We start from the raw sequence: 19,382 nt of genomic DNA, 5'->3' as shown, positions 1-19,382 counted from the left end.
TTTTTTTAATGCCGTGAACAAACATGATACATCACAGGTGGTGAAGGTTGTGGTGAAGTTTCATCGGAATTGTATGTTTAGTTCAGAGAAGAAAGCAAATACGTATTTTGGGGGGTCAAACCTGGACCCACTTTGAGCCCCTTAAACACCATTAGACTTCGATCTCCTTAGTGCCGTGAACAAACTTCGGTAAATCATGGGTAATGAACGGAATGTTGTGGTCAAGTTTCATCGAAATATTGTGTGCAGTTTCAGAGGAAAAAGCAAATTCCTATTTTGGGGTCTAACCTGGATCCACTTTGACCCCCAGTAAACCCCCTTAGACTCTAATTTTTTTTTAATGCTGTGAACAAACTTTAGTCACAACACAACAAATATAATTTGTGCCAAATTTGGTCACAATCCCTTCAGCGGTTTTGGAGAATAAGTTGCAAGTGTTTACTGACTGACGGACGGACTGACGGCGCGCCATCGCATAAGCTCACCTGAACTTCGTTCCAGGTGAGCTAAAAATGGTGAAACTTTTGGCATTTCTGAAACCTCTCCATCTCATCCTTCCCTCTTTTTAACACTCTCATCTAATCCTAAAAAATAAATCCATTCACACACTCATTCACACCACCCCTTTTCCCTCGCCCCCCTCCCCCAATCCCTCCCCAATACCAACAACACGGCAACAACCAACAACATGTAAATCAATTTAAGAAGTGGCAGAATAAAGTAAAAAAAACAAATAAACAAAATAAACCAAAGGTGAGAAAAGAAGGAAAACACAAAAACAAACTCAAATAAGGAAAAAGAAAAAACTCTTAAGTCAGGTCAGTCTTTTGGGACTGCTACTGGTAACATGTAACCCAGTGCTACATGCCGCATGGTCGGGTTGTGGGTGACTAAACTGACATCCCTCACTGACATTGCTAGTAGGGAGGGTTACTGTGACCCAAAGACTTTAAAAACGGTACGTGCTGCTTCCTTGCTTGAAAAGAATACAGCACTAACAATCCCCATCGGTTGGCATCCATGGGGAGGAGGAAATTCAAATTCCTCGAGGAAATGCCCTGCTGAGTGAGAAAAGCGGCACCATTGTTATGACGTCGCTGGTACACAGAGTATCCCGGGAAGTGACGGTAGTGCCAGCAGTTGCCCCAAACTCAGTGGCTGTTTTAAGTGTTTGTCTCATCAGTATGTCCGTGTGTGTGTGTGTGTGTGTGTGTGTGTGTGTGTGTGTGTGTGTGTGTGTGAGTGTGTGTGTGTGTGTGTGTGTGTGTGTGTGTGTGTGTGTGTGTGTGTGTGTGTGTGTGTGTGTGTGTGTGTGTGTGTGTGTGTGTGTGTGTGTCAGCTCTATTATGAGCCTTAGCCCAAGTATAAATACGTAAATAAAAATGACAAATTTGCAATTTTGTTCATGTCAGACCACACTCCAAAGAAAAGGGTCGTGTCGCCTCACCAGAGATGGTCACCAAAATGTTGAGTCCCTCCAGAACATCCATCTGCTGAAAGCGACGCCTGTTAATCAATGGATAGACTCGACCTTGTCCACTACGATCGAGTAGCAACAGACCATTTTCAGTACCAACCAAAAGATTCACACCTGTGGAACAAAGTAACCACCAAGGTCCAATCTGATCACCTTCCTATACTTTATCCGATGACAGCTCCAATCAGGCACATAGCTCGTATCTTCTTTACAAATCAATGATGCAATCACCATCTTACCCCAGAGAGCTGCACAAAGAATCTCAGAGTTGAACCTCTTCTTGTATTTGCGGATCTCGGGTGTATCGCTGTGAGGCCGAGTATTTGTGGGGTTTACGTTAACGACTGCGCCATGAGGGACCTCATCTCCATGCTGCTCTTCACCGCACTCCTGCTCCGTCGATGAGGGTGCCAAAGCACCCTCTTCGTCTGCAAATCCAAATGACTTTCAAACAATGCTTTTATAAAGTTAAACATTTGCCACTTCATAGAACATCTTTCAATAACCCGAATAAACAGTAGAACGGATGATAGGATTAATCCCAAAGCCATTCAAATGTGATGGACTGCCAAAGCAACTATTGGGCAAGGAAATACGAAGGGTGATTTGCCATTGCCTTTCCAGCAGGCATTAAATCCATGAAATGCATTACATTGGGGTTACAAAGCTTCGACTATCTTGTGGCAAACCTAGAGGTTTTTTTTCTGAAACATGCTTTATCCCTGAGCTCAATTTTCAAAATCATTTAAATAATCTGTTATCAAGAGTCAAAAATGCATTATGGAATTCTTCTGAATTACCCAGAAATGGCTAACCGTTTTCCAAGTATTTTAGTAGCAGCCATGTAAATTGTGAGCTGTTTTCCCCATAGGAATCAAGTTGGTGGGTGGTCCGTGTGCAGCCACCCAGCTGCTGGTTGCATCATTTTTCTGTGGGCGCGTCTGCCGCTGATGCAATGCCTCTTTATAACCAGTTATCTGGTACTCATTTTGCCGACATCGGAAGGATGACAGGCTGAGTCAACCCCACCTGGCTTTAATTCAACGGGTTTCAAACTCAGGACCTTAAGATCCCAAGCCCGCCGCCCGAACCATTAGGCCAACACCAGGTATAGGAATAAAACTGAAAAGCAAGAACATTTGTCATACAAGGAACTACAGTATCCATTTCACTTTCAATTCTGAACGCCTTAAGCACACCAGGGAGCATTCGACACCAATTTTAGACGGATTTTAAAGAGACCCCAAAACACGATCCCAGCATGCAATGTGCATGAACAAGCTTCAATGGCAAGCCTTTCTTATAATAAAACTATTGCAATGATATTACTATAGTGTGAATTTTGCTATAGTGTGAAATCTACAACGGCACTAGGTAGAGCGCATACCTCCGCCAGGCTGAACAGTTTGTTTTGTATCCCACTGATAGGCCGGATCTGGATTCGGACCTGAACCAAAATCTAATCGGCTTGTTCTTGTCATCTAACCCACTCATCTACCAAGTTTAGTCATAACTCGTCCATAACTTTTTAAATATCATTTTATAATATATCGATTTCCGCCCGATCTCTCAATGGTGAAGAATCACTTAAAAATTAAATAATTATTGTATCCGAATCCATATTCACTTCTTCACCAAAATTGAATCGAATCGTTCTTGTCACGCACACAACTGGTCCACCAAGTTTCATCCAAATCCGTCCATAACTTTTTGAAATATCATGCTATATATTGCTTTTCACCCAATCTCTCAATGGTGAAGAATCACTTAAAAATTAAATAACTCTCATATCCGAATCCATATTCAGATCTTCACCAAAATTTATTGCTCGCAACATTGTTGAAATGTATAGATTTTATTTTATAGCGGGCCCTGCCAGTTTTCAATTTGCCAATGAGAACCAAAAAAAACATATCAGATTCTGTTCAACGGGTTGGCAGAATGGCCTACAGGTAGCCTTGGTTTGAATCCTGACTCAGCTGTAAACTAGTGTTTCACTGTCAGGGTGATTCATCAATGTGTGTGCCGTCCCTCGGATGGATGTTAAACACGGCGTCCGGTCTGCCGTCATTAGTTGGTGGACGTTAAAGATGCCATGGTGTCCTTCCCGAAGAGGAGTCAAGCTATCGCCAGCACCATGGTGAAATTCTTGCCCTAACTACTACTGGGAAGGCAATGGCAAATCACCCAGTATAACGCTTGCCAACAAACTGTTCCGGCAGCACCGACGCTCTGTCAAGAGTATGGTAGATGAAAATCAGAATTCTGTTCACCGCGTGTTCTCGTTTGTCTGTAATAATGCAGCATGAAAATCAGATCACATAACTGCAAATGAATTTTGCATAATTAATTTGGTAGGGCATCAAATAACAGCAGATGGGACCTTTTTCTGAAACATGCTTTGCCGCTTACTTGTCTACGAACGACGTTAGAAAAATTAGCTCTAATTGTATATGCCTTTGGATATAATAAGTACAAATGAACTTCAATGACAAAACCTTTTAGGCCTCTTACCACCAGGCAAGCCCAAGGGTTCACTCCCTGGAGATGTCTGGTACACCCAAGGAGTGAATGAGGAAGATGACTTGTGCTTCAGCAGCTGCTTGCTGGTACTGCCTGCACCTGGGAGCTGGGAAAATGGGAAAGGAAGAAAAGTAGGCCCCAAAAAAAAAATCAAATTTATAGGAAGTGTGGTTGGTGGTAGCAGAGGGAGAGGAAGGAAAAAGGAAGTGAAGACCATTTTATACAAAACTAAACCTATAAGAAGAGTTAGTTTGTAAATAAATACAAAACGATGAATACCAGTAAATGGAAAGTAAAGCTACAAAACAGTGCATGAGGCAGAAGCAAATGGAACGAACAATGAAAGTGGTAAGGGTGATGCACATGAGGGTGTTTGGTGGTAAGAAATGAGGCAACGCAATCATTCGCTCACTTTCGTCACGCACCGAGGTCGACCTAAACCAAAAAATGGAGTGGGCATGAAGCCAAGATTCAGAGCACCGATGAGACAATTATCCGAAGGGTCCTTGTACAGCTCCGAAGACAATCGTTCCTCAGTCACTGCAAATGTCGTATGCCGGGCACTGAAAATTAGGACGGCTCACACGAGTTCACGATTTACGATATTCATTTATGTATTCAAATCCTTATAACTATTTTGTGGTCACTTTGAGAAATCGATGGTTTTTTTGTTTTTTTTAGTTATGTCGTCTGTTTATTATAATAAGTTTTTTGTGTTCGCTCTTGCTTACATCACTTTCTAAATGACTTTAATAAGCTTTTAAAAACGTATTTTGATCAGGGAGACCAATATGCCATGAGGCTCTCCATTGGGTCTTGAGTTATGAGAATGAAGAAATAACTTTTACCTTCACAGACCCTATTCGAATGATGCAAATATACCGCCTTCCATTTTCCCTCAGAAAGCCTCAGTTCCTGAATGCCCAAGCACCAGACAACTCTGAAAGTTGACCTGTTGTTTTGATAATGAATGCTGAACGTAAAAGGTACGACGAGGGAACAAGTGTAGGGAGATGACAGGAACACACTGACCGGCCTACCTCCTCCAAGAGATGCAGGCTTGTCGGAGCGACGGCACCTAATGCTGAACCAGAGGGACCTCTGCTGCCCTGGACAACATCGGGAAGTGCTCCAGACGTAGGCCTGGGGCAAGGCAGACTGTCCTTCCTCAGCTTCAATCAGCCAACAGCCAGCCAAATCCCACATGCCCCAAAATTCAACCCAATGAGGGAAGAAGAAGAACAAAAAGCACCATCAGGCCACTTGCGACGGATAATCAAAATATTAGCTGCTTGTTAAATGCTTAGGAAAATAAGGAATTGTCCAAGTGTACCGATTTGATTATAGGCATTTCAATTACGAAGATGCATTTGCAAAGAAAACTGGGGGGAGATATACAAAACAAACAGTGAATGAAATGTTTTGCATGATTAATTCAGGGTTCTTTAAAAGGAAGTGAAGGTTTAGATGCAAAACCTAATGAAGTTGCAAAATCAATGCATTTAATCAACTATGGGTCCTTCAAATGAATACTTGCAGTCGCTTCCAGAAAATCAATTTCCAATTGTGTGCATACAGCTTGTAAAACTAAAACTTGGGATTTTAAAACCAAAAATTGAGAAATGCATCATCTCGTGTTCTGTCGTAAGCAACCATGGAAACATACAACAATGGAAAACTGCGACAATGTTGCTCAATTAAACTTGGCATTTAGCAACATCAAATTTTGTTGGCAATTGTGCAAAATATAGAAACCGTACACGTACAATGCCTGACCTCAGTGATGCTAATCACATCCCATGCCCTGTACTTGTTTTCATGCAGATTATTATACAATTACAGCATCTGGACAATGCTCACAGCACTAACAGTACAAGCATCTCCCTCATATTACTGCTGTGAGCATTGTCCTGATACTGTCATTGTATAATAATATTCCACAGATGAATTAAAGAGCTAATTTTTTATTTTTCTAATTTTTCTCGAGCTAATTTTTCTAATTAATGAGCTAATTAATGAGATAATTTTTCTGTTCTTCAAATAACAAAAACAACTATCCATTCAGCAAATCTACGAGCAGGCTAGCAGGCAATCTTGTTCTATGCATGCAACACGTTCTCCTGACACATACCTTTATTTTGGCAGTGGAAAGGCAACTGACAACTCCCTCAATCGATCCCGGGGAAAAAAAAAACCCCGGGTTACATGTATGAAGCAAAAACATGCCTACTGCATCGAATTCAAAACACCTCACTGGAAAACGTGGGGACAGGAACGCTGTATGTACTGTAAAGTATGGGACATGTAATACCCTCTCCCACCTGGAGGTGGCGCGACAAGATATACATTTACATAGAGAATATGCATCTTCCCTCTTCCCCACCCACCTCCCAAGACCACTTGCAAAGATATAAACACCCCTATACACTAAATGGGATCATGCTGATCATATGTAGCAAGTCTGGATGAAATGTGTCCAGAACTGTAAGAGTAGCAGCACAACAAACAAACAAACAAAAAAACCACACACACACACACACACACACACACACACACACACACACACACACACACACACACACACACACACACACACACACAGACAGACAGACACACACACACACACACACACACACACACACACACACTGGTCCGTGCATTATAGTAAAGATAGAGCTATTTGTCCAAAGTATAACAGTACTTGGGGCTGGAAGGATAGCTTAGAGGTAATGTGCACGCTCTGATCTGGCCAAACTGAATTAGAATCTAGGCCGAGCGATAAACTGTCAGACTGGTGTCTCAATGTGGGGGGATCAATCCATCAATGTGCTCGCTGTCTCTAAGTTAGATGTTAAACTAGGTGCCACATTTGTTCAGTTTTAGTTGGTGACCATGAAGATCTCATGACGTCTCACCAACACGCTGATGAAATTACAAATTCCTGTCCTGATTAACTGTTGCAAAGGCTGCTATCTCCAACCAAAAACAAAAAAAAGTATGTATCTCCCCAACTTGAAGGAGTACTGCTCTCCCCTCTGGGCTGATTCCACTGCCTCATCTTGATCAGCTTGACACCGTGGAAACCAAGGTCGTCAAGAATATTGGAATCTCCTGCGATAAAGCCCAGTCAATGTATGGGCTGACTTCATCATCGCAGACAGGTCGGTGGTCGCTCAGTCTTCTATCGCCTCCTTTCTGATCTTGCACCCTCTGTTCTTTCCGTGCTTTGTCCCTCCTACCTGCCCCCCCCCCCCTCCTCCTGGGCTTCTGCAGAACACATATGGTCCACCATAAACCCCCTTTTGATGGCACTAACAAAATCCTGGATCACTGCTCACCTCCACTCATTCGCTCCTCTTCCCCCCCCCCCCCCCCCACCCCCCCCCCTTCCTCAATCCTTCCTCCATCCAAATTCACATGGACTGTGTCATCTTCCAAAGCTGATGCAATTAAATAAATCAGATTAGTTAGAGAAGTCCTGCTCCAAAATGGGTATACTAAAGGGATACTCCCTACCCTGAAAGAACCAAAAGATACAGAATGGAAGGAGTCAGACATGCTTGGGCACTGTGTACTGACTTACTACCTGGGCCTTTCCGAAAGGATTGGCAAGATAGTATGCAGCGCACTAATTGGTGAAGCCTACAAGCCTCTACGCACCATCCACAATTTCATTTCAAAACTGAAGGATACAATATCAACTGGTGATAAGTCCAGCGTAGTTTACCATTCATCATGCAGAGACTGTGATACTTGGTGGAAGCACTGTTGACAACAATTACAGCTGTGAGTCCGTTTGGATAGGTCTCTACCAACTTTGCACACCTTGATTGGGCAATATTTGCCCATTCTTCTGTACAAAACTGATCAAGCTCAGTCAAGTTGCGTGGGGAGCGTTGATGGACAGCAATCTTCAAATCATGCTGCAGATTTTCGATTGGATTTAGGTTGGGGCTCTGACTGAGCCCTCAAGGACATTTATCTTTTGTTCCTTAGCGACTCCAGTGTAGCTTTGGCTGTGTGCTTTGGGCTGTTGTCATGCTGAAAGGTGAACTTCAATCCAAATTTCAGCCTTCTTGCATAGGGCAGCAAGTTTTCCTCCAGGATTTTCCTGTATTTTGCTCCATCCATTTTGCCTTTTATCCTGACAAGTGCCTCAGTCCCTGCTGATGAGAAACATCCCCATAACATGATGCTGCCATCACCATGCTTCACAGTAGGGATGGTGTTCTTTGGGTGATGTGTTGTGTTGGGTTTGCGCCAAACGTAACATTTTGCATTTAGGCCAAAAAGTTCCATCCTGGTTTCATCAGACCACAAAACTTTTTGCCACATGGCTTCAGAATCTCCTGAGTGTTTTTTTGCACACCTCAAACGGGACTTAAGGTGGCCTTTTTTGAGTACCAGTAATGGCTTCCTTCTGGCCAACCTACTGTACAGGCAAGATGTGTGGAGTGCTTGGGGTATTGTTGTCACATGCACACAGTGACCAGTCTTTGCCATAAAGGCCTGTAGCTCCTTCAAAGTTGCCATTGGCCTCTTGGTGGCCTCTCTGATCAGTCTACTCCTCGCTTGGTCATCCAGTTTGGAGGGACGGCCTGATCTAGGCAGGGTCTTGCTGGTACCATACGCCTTCCACTTCTTGAATGATTGTTTTGACTGTGCTCGAAGGGATATTCAAGGCCTTTGAAATATTTTTATACCCCTGATCTGTTCCTTTCCACAACTTTATCCCACAAGTCTTTTGAAAGCCCCTTGGTGCTCATGGTTGAGTCTTTGCTGTGAAATGCACTACCCAGCAGAGGCAACCGACAGGAACAGCTAATTTTATTCTGAAATGATTACAATCACGACAATTTGATACAGGTGGAGGCCAATTAATTTGGTGTGTGATTTTGAAGTTGATTGGTGGTTACACCTGAGCTAATTTACAATTGCTTTATAAGGGGGGGTGAACCCTTATCCAACCAAGATATTCTCGTTTTGTATTTCTAATTCACATTCTGAAATTTGTATAATTTGTTTTTCACTTGGAAGTTGTTGGTTACGATGTGTAAATAAAGGCGGAAAAAGTCTGATTTGATGCAATTTAATTCCAGGCTATAAGATAACAAAATGTGAAAATTCTGAAAGAGGGTGTAGACTTTCTATAGGCACTGTGTGTGTGTGTGTGTGTGTGTATATATGTGTATACATATATATATATATCTATATACAGACTTGGCATTTAATATGGAATATTTTTTTTGTGGGGGTGAACTTACTTTTCAAGATGACTTAGAACCAAAAGTTCATTGGAATTATGTTGAAATTATTCCAGATTTTGTTAATGTGACCTTTAAAAGAAACAAAAACCACATTTGACATTTCGAAACAAATAAATTGATCCTTGAAAGTGATGTAAACTGATATCAAACTCAATTCATGGACAGTACTGTGTTAAACTTCGGTACGTTTTCCAGAAGTATCTCTTTATTTTGCACATTAGCCAAATTATTTTTTAACAAAAACAAAAGTTAAATTACGACTGGGATTACGGACAGTAAAATTACAGTTCAGTACTTCGTGTAACCCCCACGAGCATTCAGGAGAGCACGTACACGTTGAGGCATGCTGTTCACGAGATTTGCCAAGGTTTGGTCAGGAATCGCTTGCCATGCAGTGACGATAGCCTGCTGCAATTCACGCACAGAGGTCGGCTGCTGGTCCAAGTGGTCGATTTGACGCGTTAATTCTGCCCACAAGTTCTCTATCGGATTCATATCCGGGGACATGGCAGGCCACTCCATATGCTCTACACCACGGTCAGCAAGAAAGTGTTGGATCATGTGAGCACGATGAGGCCGTGCATTGTCATCTTGGAAGACAAAGTTTCCTTGAAAGGCTGCACGAGCAAATGGAAGCAACGTTTCTTCCAGAATGGCCCTGTACTTGAACTGGTTCAGGTTTCCATTCAGAACAACCAGGTCAGTTTTGCCCCCTGCATGAAAAGCATCCCAAACGGTCACCCCACCACCTCCAGCTTGGACTCTTGGCACTATACAATCTTTGTTGTAGGCTTCATGCACTTGTCTGCGCACTCGGATGCGGCCATCTTGACGATAGACCAGAAATCTAGACTCGTCACTGAAGATCACGTGATTCCAGTGTCCTGGCTGCCATTGACGGTGCTCTCTGGCCCACTGCAATCGGTGCTGGCGGTGTTGTCTGGTCAGGCGTGGCTTTCTCAGGGGATGCCTGGCACGATAGCCTGCTTGAACCAGTCGTTGGTTGACTAGCCTTCTGGATACAGGCACATTTGTCAGTTGCTGCCACTCAGCCCGAAGCCGATTAGCTGACTTGGTACGGCCATTGCGGACTAACCGGTGCAGCTGGCGATCATCCCTCCTTGTGGTTCTGCGGGGACGTCCTGGCCTCGGTATTGGAGTAGGGACACCCCGCTGAGCATTTAGTTTCAGGATCTTTGACACCTGACCTTGAGTGATGCCATACTGCCGAGCAATAGCACGCTGTTTCATGCCGTAATTTCGTAAAGCCACCACTCCATGACAAACAGCATTGTCGAGTTGACGGACCATCTCCAGAGGAAGCGGCAATAACTTTTGGAGACGTGCAGCAGTTGTTTTCCACTAATACAGAACGCAACAACCCTGTATACCCGACTGCGAAGCCAATCATCAAATGCACCTGTCCGTACATTTTGCCACGGCCACCTGTGATATAATCCTGTTGTTGACTTCTTGCTGCGACAGACAATCAGTGACATGGTTCTTTTAACAAATAAATCACCAAAGTGTAAAAGAAACTCACCAGATTGATATACTGAGTGAAGAAAGTAAACCCAAGTCAAGAAAAAAAAAATATTCCATATTAAATGCCAAGTCTGTATATATATATATATATATATATATATATATATATATATATATATATATATATATATATATATATATATATATATATATATATATATATACAGTCAGGTGAAAAAGTAAGTACACCCCATGTAAAGTTTTGACTTTTTCAACATATTTCAACATACAGCTATTTGATCTTCATTTCAACAATATTGACAGATAAAGGTGATATAATATAACAAATAGCATGAAACATTTACATTTTGTAGTTCATTGTATAATTTAAATAAACATAAATGCAAATTTCGTATGTGGAAAAAGTAAGTACACCCTTTTTTTTTGTTTTTTGTATACAAGATCGAGGCTCGTGAAAGAGCTACCATTAATCACAAAAAAAAAGTCAAACCGACACACAAAACACAAAAAAATAAAGGAGCGGCAGACAAGATGGGGAGAGATGGGGAAGAACACAAACACAACATTTGAGAGCAGGGACAACGGGAGAAATGTGGGAGGGCGAAGGCTTTGGGGGAGGTATAAAGCATATGAACACTGCAAGGACTTCCAGGAAAGAAGTTAGAATTTCCAAAAAGTGGATCTGGGGTGAAATTAGCGGGGGTAGTGTTACGTGGTCCTCCCGGTAACTACCTGGTCTCGGTGACCCCCGGACCGTGGGAGGCACCCCGCCAGAAAGATATATGATTTATACGCTTTCGTAACGCAATCAATATGAATTCCAGTCAATAAGAAACCCCACACCAAGGATCCAGAGTAATCAATAATATATTCCCCCAAGGAATCAACAACCATCAACAATCAACAATCAATCACTAAGATGGCCATCTTACATAGGTGTCCCCCCCTGTCCCCACTCACGACCACCTTGGGCCACTGTCCCTCACAATGTCTCTCTTCTCCGCACACGGGCGGTGAAACGAACCCCGGGCGGACGTGCTCCAAACGTGCACGTCTCGTACCGGGGACAGCTGCTGCAGCGCACACCTCCTTGCCACGCAACGGGGCAAAACCAAGCGCGGCTTGCAACGCGCGCGAGGCCCAAGGTGCGACCCGTACGCGTCCTTGTAGACGGTGAGGCGAACTGTGCCGGACGCTGGGTTCCGTGCACGAACCCACGGCAACTTGACGTGTCAAGGGGTAAGTACCCCGTGCAGGTAACTCCTTTTGTCAGACGGGCTTTCAAACGCAGCGTCCTCCACGCTGCTCAATATCGATACCAACTCTCGTCGGAGCTCGGCGAGGAAGAGGAAGAAGATCGTCGCTTCTCCAGGACCTCGTGTCTTTTCTTCTTCCGTTTCCGGTCTCCTTTTTCCCAGAAGGGCTCCTGACCCTTTAATCACAACAACCGTTACTCGACTACACATTGATAAGCAAAGACCTGAATAGTAATTCACATAAATCCGTAACACTCCCCCCCTTCAAGAAAGAAAGTTTGAACCCAGCGAAAACTTTCTTTGCCGGCCAACTTGGATAAACAAACCAGATAACTCACCCCCCCCCCCCCCCCCCAAATCATCAGTTCCCCCCGGGCACAGTCATCACTTAAAAATAAAGCAAAAAAATTTCACACAATCCCCTAGATTAATTCCCTCTGGACCAAGTGTCAACCACTTCTAGTTTCTCTTAAATGACGGTTAAGAGGTGGTGACCAAAGCCTCCAAATTTAAACCTCTCTATAGCACTTTTTCGGGAGGCCCAGCGGAGTATTCCCTACATGGACGCCTTAAGGAATATGGAGTTCACGGTTAGTCCGGGGAGGAAAGTTCATTACAGGGACGCCTATAAGAACGTGGAGTTCACGGTTAGTCCGTGCAGGAAAGTTCACTACCTGGACGCCTTTAAGAACGTGGCGTTCACGGTTAGTCCGTGTAGGAGCCCCGGCTCGGCGGCTCCACCGTATATAGGGCTTCAACTTCTCCAGACTCCTAACAGTTACAGTGGGACCCCTTGTCCCAGCCGTTACCTGACTGGCGGTCTCCTTCTCGGCCAGTGCTCTGACCTTCATTCTTTCGGGAGGTGCCGTAACTCTGGGAGCCTCCATAGTAATATCGGCTGCTGCCCACACCAAAACTACCGCCAAGTGGTCCTCTTCTGTAGACCTCTCGACGCCTACGAAATGCATTCCCTACTGTTATGGTCCGACCTTCCAAATCCTTACCATTCCAATTCTTCTCTGCCTCCCTGGCGTCTCTTGTGCTTGCAAACGTGACAAAGCCGAACCCTCTTGACCGTTGCGTTTCCCTGTCTTTTACCACCCGCACTTCCACCAGCGGCCCATATCTGTTGAAGACAGAGGTCAGAACTTCTTCCTCTGTGTTGAAGTTCAGTCCCCCTACAAATAACTTGGAACTTTTGTCGCCATCCCGAGCTGGTGTGGTGTTATTTTCCCTGCTGTGCTCTTTACCAACCCTCGGGTTACCATAAATTTGCCCCCCGGCCAAATCATTCCCGATAATCACAGATACTCCCTCTACAGGAAGCGTGGCTTGTAAACCGACGGTGACCGGTCCTGACACCAAATCGGATTCCAAATGGATGACATGAAGTGGGGCACTAACACAGCCACCGATCCCTTGTAACCGAACACTATCACTAGTTGCGGTACTCTTTGACAATGGCAAAATGCCTTCAAGCATTAAGGATTGATGGGCTCCTGTGTCCCTCAAAACCCTAACCGGTCTTGGGTTAGTCAAGTCTCCCTTGAGTGAGACCAACCCCTCATAAATAAATGGTTGGTAACTCTTCTGTGGGCGATTTCTTACGCTTGCCATCGCATTCGGAGTGGTAATAGTCGGACTCCGCTCTGGGTTTTCCCTTTTCATGAGGTAACAACTGGACATCAAGTGTCCAGGTTTCTTGCAAAAAGCGCAAGTAGGCCCGGAGGAAAAACTCGTGGTCTGCCTCGGGCCCCCTGAAAAATAAGTTTGTCTTGGGCCCGTAGCCCCCTGATTTCGAACAGTTCGGGTATCAGCGTTGTCCCCATATTCATCTCGAGGCCGCCGCCATGTATTGTCGTTCTCCGCACCTGCTGTTCCACACCTCCCCTGCGGAGATCTAGGCGAGGAGTTAGGTTCGTGGACCCCTATCCGGTGTGTTAAGGCATAATCATCTGCCATGGTGGCTGCGTCCCACAACTTCGGTACTTTCTTTTCCTGCAGGTACACTTTGATGTCCTCGTGGACACACTGTTGAAATTCCTCCACCAGCATCAGGTCACGCAATGCTTCGAAGTCATTCCCGACTCCTGTTGACTCACACCACCGATCAAACATATTTTCTTTCACTCTAGCAAACTCCACATGGGTCTCACTTTCCCTCTTCCTGGCATTCCTGAATTTTTGCGGGTAAGCTTCCGGAACCAACTCATAGGCTTTGAGGATGTGCTTCTTCAATACCTCATAATCTGCACATTGGTCCATTGGTAGCGCCGAATAAATCTCTTGAGCTTTACCCACCAGCACACTTTGCACTAGTATGGTCCAGGCCTCCTCCGGCCAGTTTAACTGTCGAGCCACTTTCTCAAAGTGTGGAAAAAATTTAGCGACTTCCTTTTCACTGAAGGGTGGAACCAGCCTCACATGTCTGCCCACATCCCAGGTGTTCTGGCTAGGTGTCGACCCCGTCAGCAAGGGTGGTACCTCTCCCCGTTCTCTCATTAAATCCAGCTCCTTGAATTTAATCTCTTGCTGAAGCGCCAGATCACGTTCCTTCAACTCCCTTTCGGCTTTTCTCTCCTCTGCTTCGAGTTCCCTGGCAGCTCTCCTCTCCTCTGCTTTTCTCCCTTCTAACCTTTCCTGGAGTTCTCGTTCCACTCTCCTTTCCTCTGCTTGTTTCTCTTCTCTCCTCTCTTCTGCTTTCCTTTCTTCTTCTGCTCTTTCCTTTTCTGCTTTCCTTTCTTCTTCTGCTAACCTTTCCTGGAGTTCTCGTTCCACTCTCCTTTCCTCTGCTTGTTTCTCTTCTCTCCTCTCTTCTGCTTTCCTTTCTTCTTCTGCTCTTTCCTTTTCTGCTTTCCTTTCTTCTTCTGCTCTTTCCTTTTCTGCTTTCCTTTCTTCTTCTGCTCTTTCCTTTTCTGCTTTCCTTTCTTCTTCCTTGATCCGTTCCTGGCTCCGTAATTGCAACTCCAGTTTCCGGAGCTCAACGTCTTCTGGTTCTTCGGGTAGCCACTGCCAGGCTAACTCGTCCCATGTTCCTAATCCCACCATAGACTGTATCACCGTGGTCTGCAACTCTGCCTTCCTCAAATTAGTTCGGACCTCCAAGTTAAAATGTTTGGCCAATTTCAAGAGGTCCGCTTTTAGTAACGCTCGGAACTGTGCCTCACTAGGTGTTACCGCAAAGTTCTGTGCAACAAACGCCATGGTGACTATCGTTAACACCTGTTAACCTTCACCCAAGACTTTACCACAATTCCTCAAAAATTTACCAATTAATAATTAATTAATAAATTTTAATTAATAAAAATTATTATTTTATTATGTTATACAATTTTAAATCCCGGAATTCAATTGGACGAGCCCCCAATTCTGTTACGTGGTCCTCCCGGTAACTACCTGGTCTCGGTGACCCCCAGACCGTGGGAGGCACCCCGCCAGAAAGATATATGATTTATACGCTTTCGTAACGCAATCAATATGAATTCCAGTCAATAAGGAACCCCACACCAAGGATCCAGAGTAATCAATAATATATTCCCCCAAGGAATCAACAACCATCAACAATCAACAATCAATCACTAAGATGGCCATCTTACATAGGTGTCCCCCCCTGTCCCCACTCACGACCACTTGGGCCACTGTCCCTCACAATGTCTCTCTTCTCTGCACACGGGCGGTGAAACGAACCCCGGGTGGACGTGCCCCAAACGTGCACGTCTCGTACCGGGGACAGCTGCTGCAGCGCACACCTCCTTGCCACGCAACGGGGCAAAACTAAGCGCGGCTTGCAACGCGCACGAGGCCCAAGGTGCGACCCGTACGCGTCCTTGTAGATGGTGAGGCGAACTGTGCCGGACGCTGGGTTCCGTGCACGAACCCACGGCAACTTGACGTGTCAAGGGGTAAGTACCCCGCGCAGGTAACTCCTTTTGTCAGACGGGCTTTCAAACGCAGCGTCCTCCACGCTGCTCAATATCGATACCAACTCTCGTCGGAGCTCGGCGTGGAAGAGGAAGAAGATCGTCGCTTCTCCAGGACCTCGTGTCTTTTCTTCTTCCGTTTCCGGTCTCCTTTTTCCCAGAAGGGCTCCTGACCCTTTAATCACAACAACCGTTACTCGACTACACATTGATAAGCAAAGACCTGAATAGTAATTCACATAAATCCACATAAATCCGTAACAGTAGAAAAGTTCAAGGTTTTGGATGGGGGAAGATAAGAGATGGTGGTGAACAGTTGTTTTAAAGACCTGGAGGGAGGAGTGGGATTGAAGAGAGTGGGGGAGTTTGTTCCTGAGGTGGGAGAAAGGGGGAATGAAAGAGTGAAGGTGAGCAGAGTCTTGATTTTGGCAGTTTAACCATAAGAGGGTTGCTGGCAGATCTTGTGCGACCTGTAGGAATATTTGGGGGACAGAGCACAGAGAGAGCGGGGGGGGGGGGGGGGTGCATGGTTGGAGAGGAGTCGGTAGAAGACAGAAAGACCACCAACCTGCCTGTGGTGAGTGAGTGAAATTTCAGTGTGTTTTGGGTCTTTTGTGTCTTCATGGTGTTTTGGGTCTTCAGGGTATTTTGGGTCTTCGTGTCTTCAGGGGCTTTTGGGTCTTCAGGGTCTTTTGTTTCCTCTGCGTCCTTAAGTCTTTGGGGGTATTTTGGTTCTTTGAGGTATTTAAGGGTATTTTGGGTCTAAAGGGTCTTTTTTTTTTTCTTTTTTCTTTTTTTGTGTACTGAATCGAGGCTCGTGAAAGAGCCAACATTTACTTCACAAACAAATCAACCAGACAAACAAAATACCCAAAAAGAGGGAGAGGAAGACAAGATGGGGAGAGAAGGGGAAGCACACAAACACAACATCCGAGAGCAGGGAGATGTGTGGAAGGGAGAGGGCCCGGGGGGAGGAGGCATGGGAAGGGGGGGGGGGGGAGGGAGAAGTATAAAACACAAGGACACCAAGGACTTCCTGGACAGAAGTTGGTATTTCAAAAAAGTGGAATTGGGGTGAAATTAGCAGAGGTAGAAAAGATCAAGGTTTTGGATGGGGGAAGATAAGAGATGGTGGTGAACAGCTGTTTTAAAGACCTGGAGGGAGGAGTGGGATTGAAGAGAGTGAGGGAGTTTGTTCCAGAGGCGGGAGAAAAGAGGAATGAAGGAGTGCAGGTGAGCAGAGAGTCTTGATTTTGGCAGTTTAACCATAAGAGGGTTGCAGGCAGATCTTGTGCGACCTGTAGGAATATTTTCTGGACAGAGCCCAGAGAGAGCTGGGGGGGCAAGGCCAGAGAGGAGTCGGTAGAAGACGGAAAGACCACCAACCTGCCTGCGGTGAGTGAGTGAGAGGCCCTTGGAGTTAGCTTCATCGCGGGAGATTCCAATGATTCCGAATGCTTTGGTTTCAACAGCGTGAAGGCGTGCTAGGCGTGAGGCAGGAGCACCAGCCCAGAGGGGAGAGCAGTATTCCATTGAGCTGCGGATGAAAGCCTTGTATGTGGTGAGGAGCTCAGGTGTGCCAAGGAAGGACTTCGCACGACGGAGGATGCCCAGTCGGCGACTGGCTTTGGAGGCCAGATTTGAAATGTGGTTTTCCCAGGAAAGATCATGGCAGAGAGTGAGACCCAAAAGCTTGAGTGACAGAACTTCTTGGAGAGGATTATTCAGAAAGTGGATGGGAGGGTTGTCCAGTCGGTCTTTTCGGAGAGACATCCTAAGAGTGTGAGATTTGTCAGGATTGAAAGACATGTTCCACTTGTTTGCCCAGTCTGTGATTTTGTCAAGGTCTGCAGAGAGTGAGGAGGCTGCAGACTGCCGATCTGAGGGATGAAGAATGGAGCGACAGAGAGTGGAGTCGTCAGCAAAGAGATAGAGAGGATTTTCAATAGAGTCAGAGAGATCATTGATGAAGACCAGAAAAAGCACAGGGCCCAGAACACTGCCTTGGGGAACTCCAGCCTGAACAGGAAGAGGAGATGAGAGAAACCCATTCAGGGCCACACGTTGACTACGACTAGAGAGGAAGTCCGCCAGCCATGCGTGGAGATTTCCATGGATACCAAAAGAGGAGAGTTTGGTGAGCAGAGCGGGGTGCCAGACCGTATCGAAGGCACGTGATATGTCAAGGGAGACTGCTCTAATTTCCTGTTTGGCATTGAGGACCTCCATCCATTGTTGAGAAAGCAGAAGCAGCATGTCCAGAGTGGAGTGTCCAGGTCTGAAACCAAATTGATGATCAGAGATCAAGCCATTGGAGAAGAGGAAAGATTTCATATCTGAAGCAATGATGGATTCCATGACTTTGCTGATAATTGGGAGAAGGCTGATTGGTCTGTAGTTGCTGGGATCTGTTTTTGCACCTTTTTTGTGCAAAGCGGTGATGTTGGCAGATTTCCAAGCAGATGGAAGATAACCTTGAGCAAAAGAGAGGGTGAAGAGAACAGAGAGAGGGAGTGAAAGAGCGGAGGAACATGATTTTAGGACCCGTGGGCTGATGCCGTCAGGTCCAGTTGCAGAATCAGAGTCGAGGGTTGACAGAAACTTTTCCACCTTGTCAGGAGGAAAGGACACAGAGTCCAGGAGCAGCTGGGTACGACTGGGTATGGTGGGTACAGAGAGGGATGGGTTTGGGACACAAGATTTAGAGGCAAACACAGAGTTGAGGCATTCAGCTTTTTCATGTGCGGAGTCAGCCGTGTGGCCATTTGAGGTGAGGGAGGGGATGGAGGGGGAACAAACACCAGAAACAGATTTGACCAGACGCCACCAGGATTTGGAAGAGGGAGACAGATAAGAGAGTTCGGTCCTGAGAACGGAGAGATATTGTTTCCTGGCTCTCCTGAGGGTGGACACACACTTGTTTCGGGCTTTGTGAAAGGAAATGAGATTTCCTTCCGTTGGATTTGCTTTCCAGGAGATGAAAGCAAGTTGTTTCTGGGCAATAGCCTCACCACAAGATTCCGTGTACCGTGGACGGGAGGAAGGGTATGACAACTGAAGACGAGATGGGATCTTTGGTGGCTTCAGGGTGTTTAAGGGTCTTTGGTGGCTTCAGGGTGTTTTGGGTCTTCGGGGTGTTTTTAAATGTGTGTGTGTGTGTGTGTGTGTGTGTGTGTGTGTGTGTGTGTGTGTGTGTGTGTGTGTGTGTTATATATATATACACACACACACACAATGAAATATGATGGAAGCAAACACAGGAAGTTCCTTTTTTGGTCAGGTGGCAAAGATGACAAGGATCGGTACACAGTGGACAAAAGCAGCATTTGTTCACCAAAGCACCACATGGCTCAAGGATTGAAAAAAAAAAAAAAAAAGGTCACGCTGCAAACACGTGGAAAAGACCAGTATGAACCACCTTTAGAGGCCATTT

At 45.4% G+C, this 19,382-nt stretch overlaps 1 protein-coding gene across 5 annotated transcripts in view; it reads right to left on the bottom strand.

Moving 5' to 3' along the window:
• LOC137434425 (traf2 and NCK-interacting protein kinase) overlaps positions 1–19,382 on the bottom strand; it is a 288,002-nt gene that overhangs the window by 59,681 nt on the left and 208,939 nt on the right. For 4 of the 5 annotated variants that reach the window (XM_068127408.2, XM_068127423.2, XM_068127432.2 and 1 more), the window contains 4 exons: positions 5,041–5,172; positions 3,992–4,106; positions 1,717–1,905; positions 1,448–1,591 (listed from right to left, as the gene is read on the bottom strand). In XM_068127408.2, the coding sequence (XP_067983509.2) occupies positions 1,448–1,591; positions 1,717–1,905; positions 3,992–4,106; positions 5,041–5,172 (580 nt within the window). The remainder of the gene's footprint in view (positions 1–1,447; positions 1,592–1,716; positions 1,906–3,991; positions 4,107–5,040; positions 5,173–19,382) is intronic. The other variant, XM_068127415.2, reaches the window with a different exon arrangement.

This window comes from Myxine glutinosa, chromosome 1, assembly GCF_964187855.1.
Source record: "Myxine glutinosa chromosome 1, kmMyxGlut1.1, whole genome shotgun sequence".
Classification (NCBI taxonomy): domain Eukaryota; kingdom Metazoa; phylum Chordata; class Myxini; order Myxiniformes; family Myxinidae; genus Myxine; species Myxine glutinosa.
This window is presented reverse-complemented; position numbering and strand designations above follow the sequence as displayed.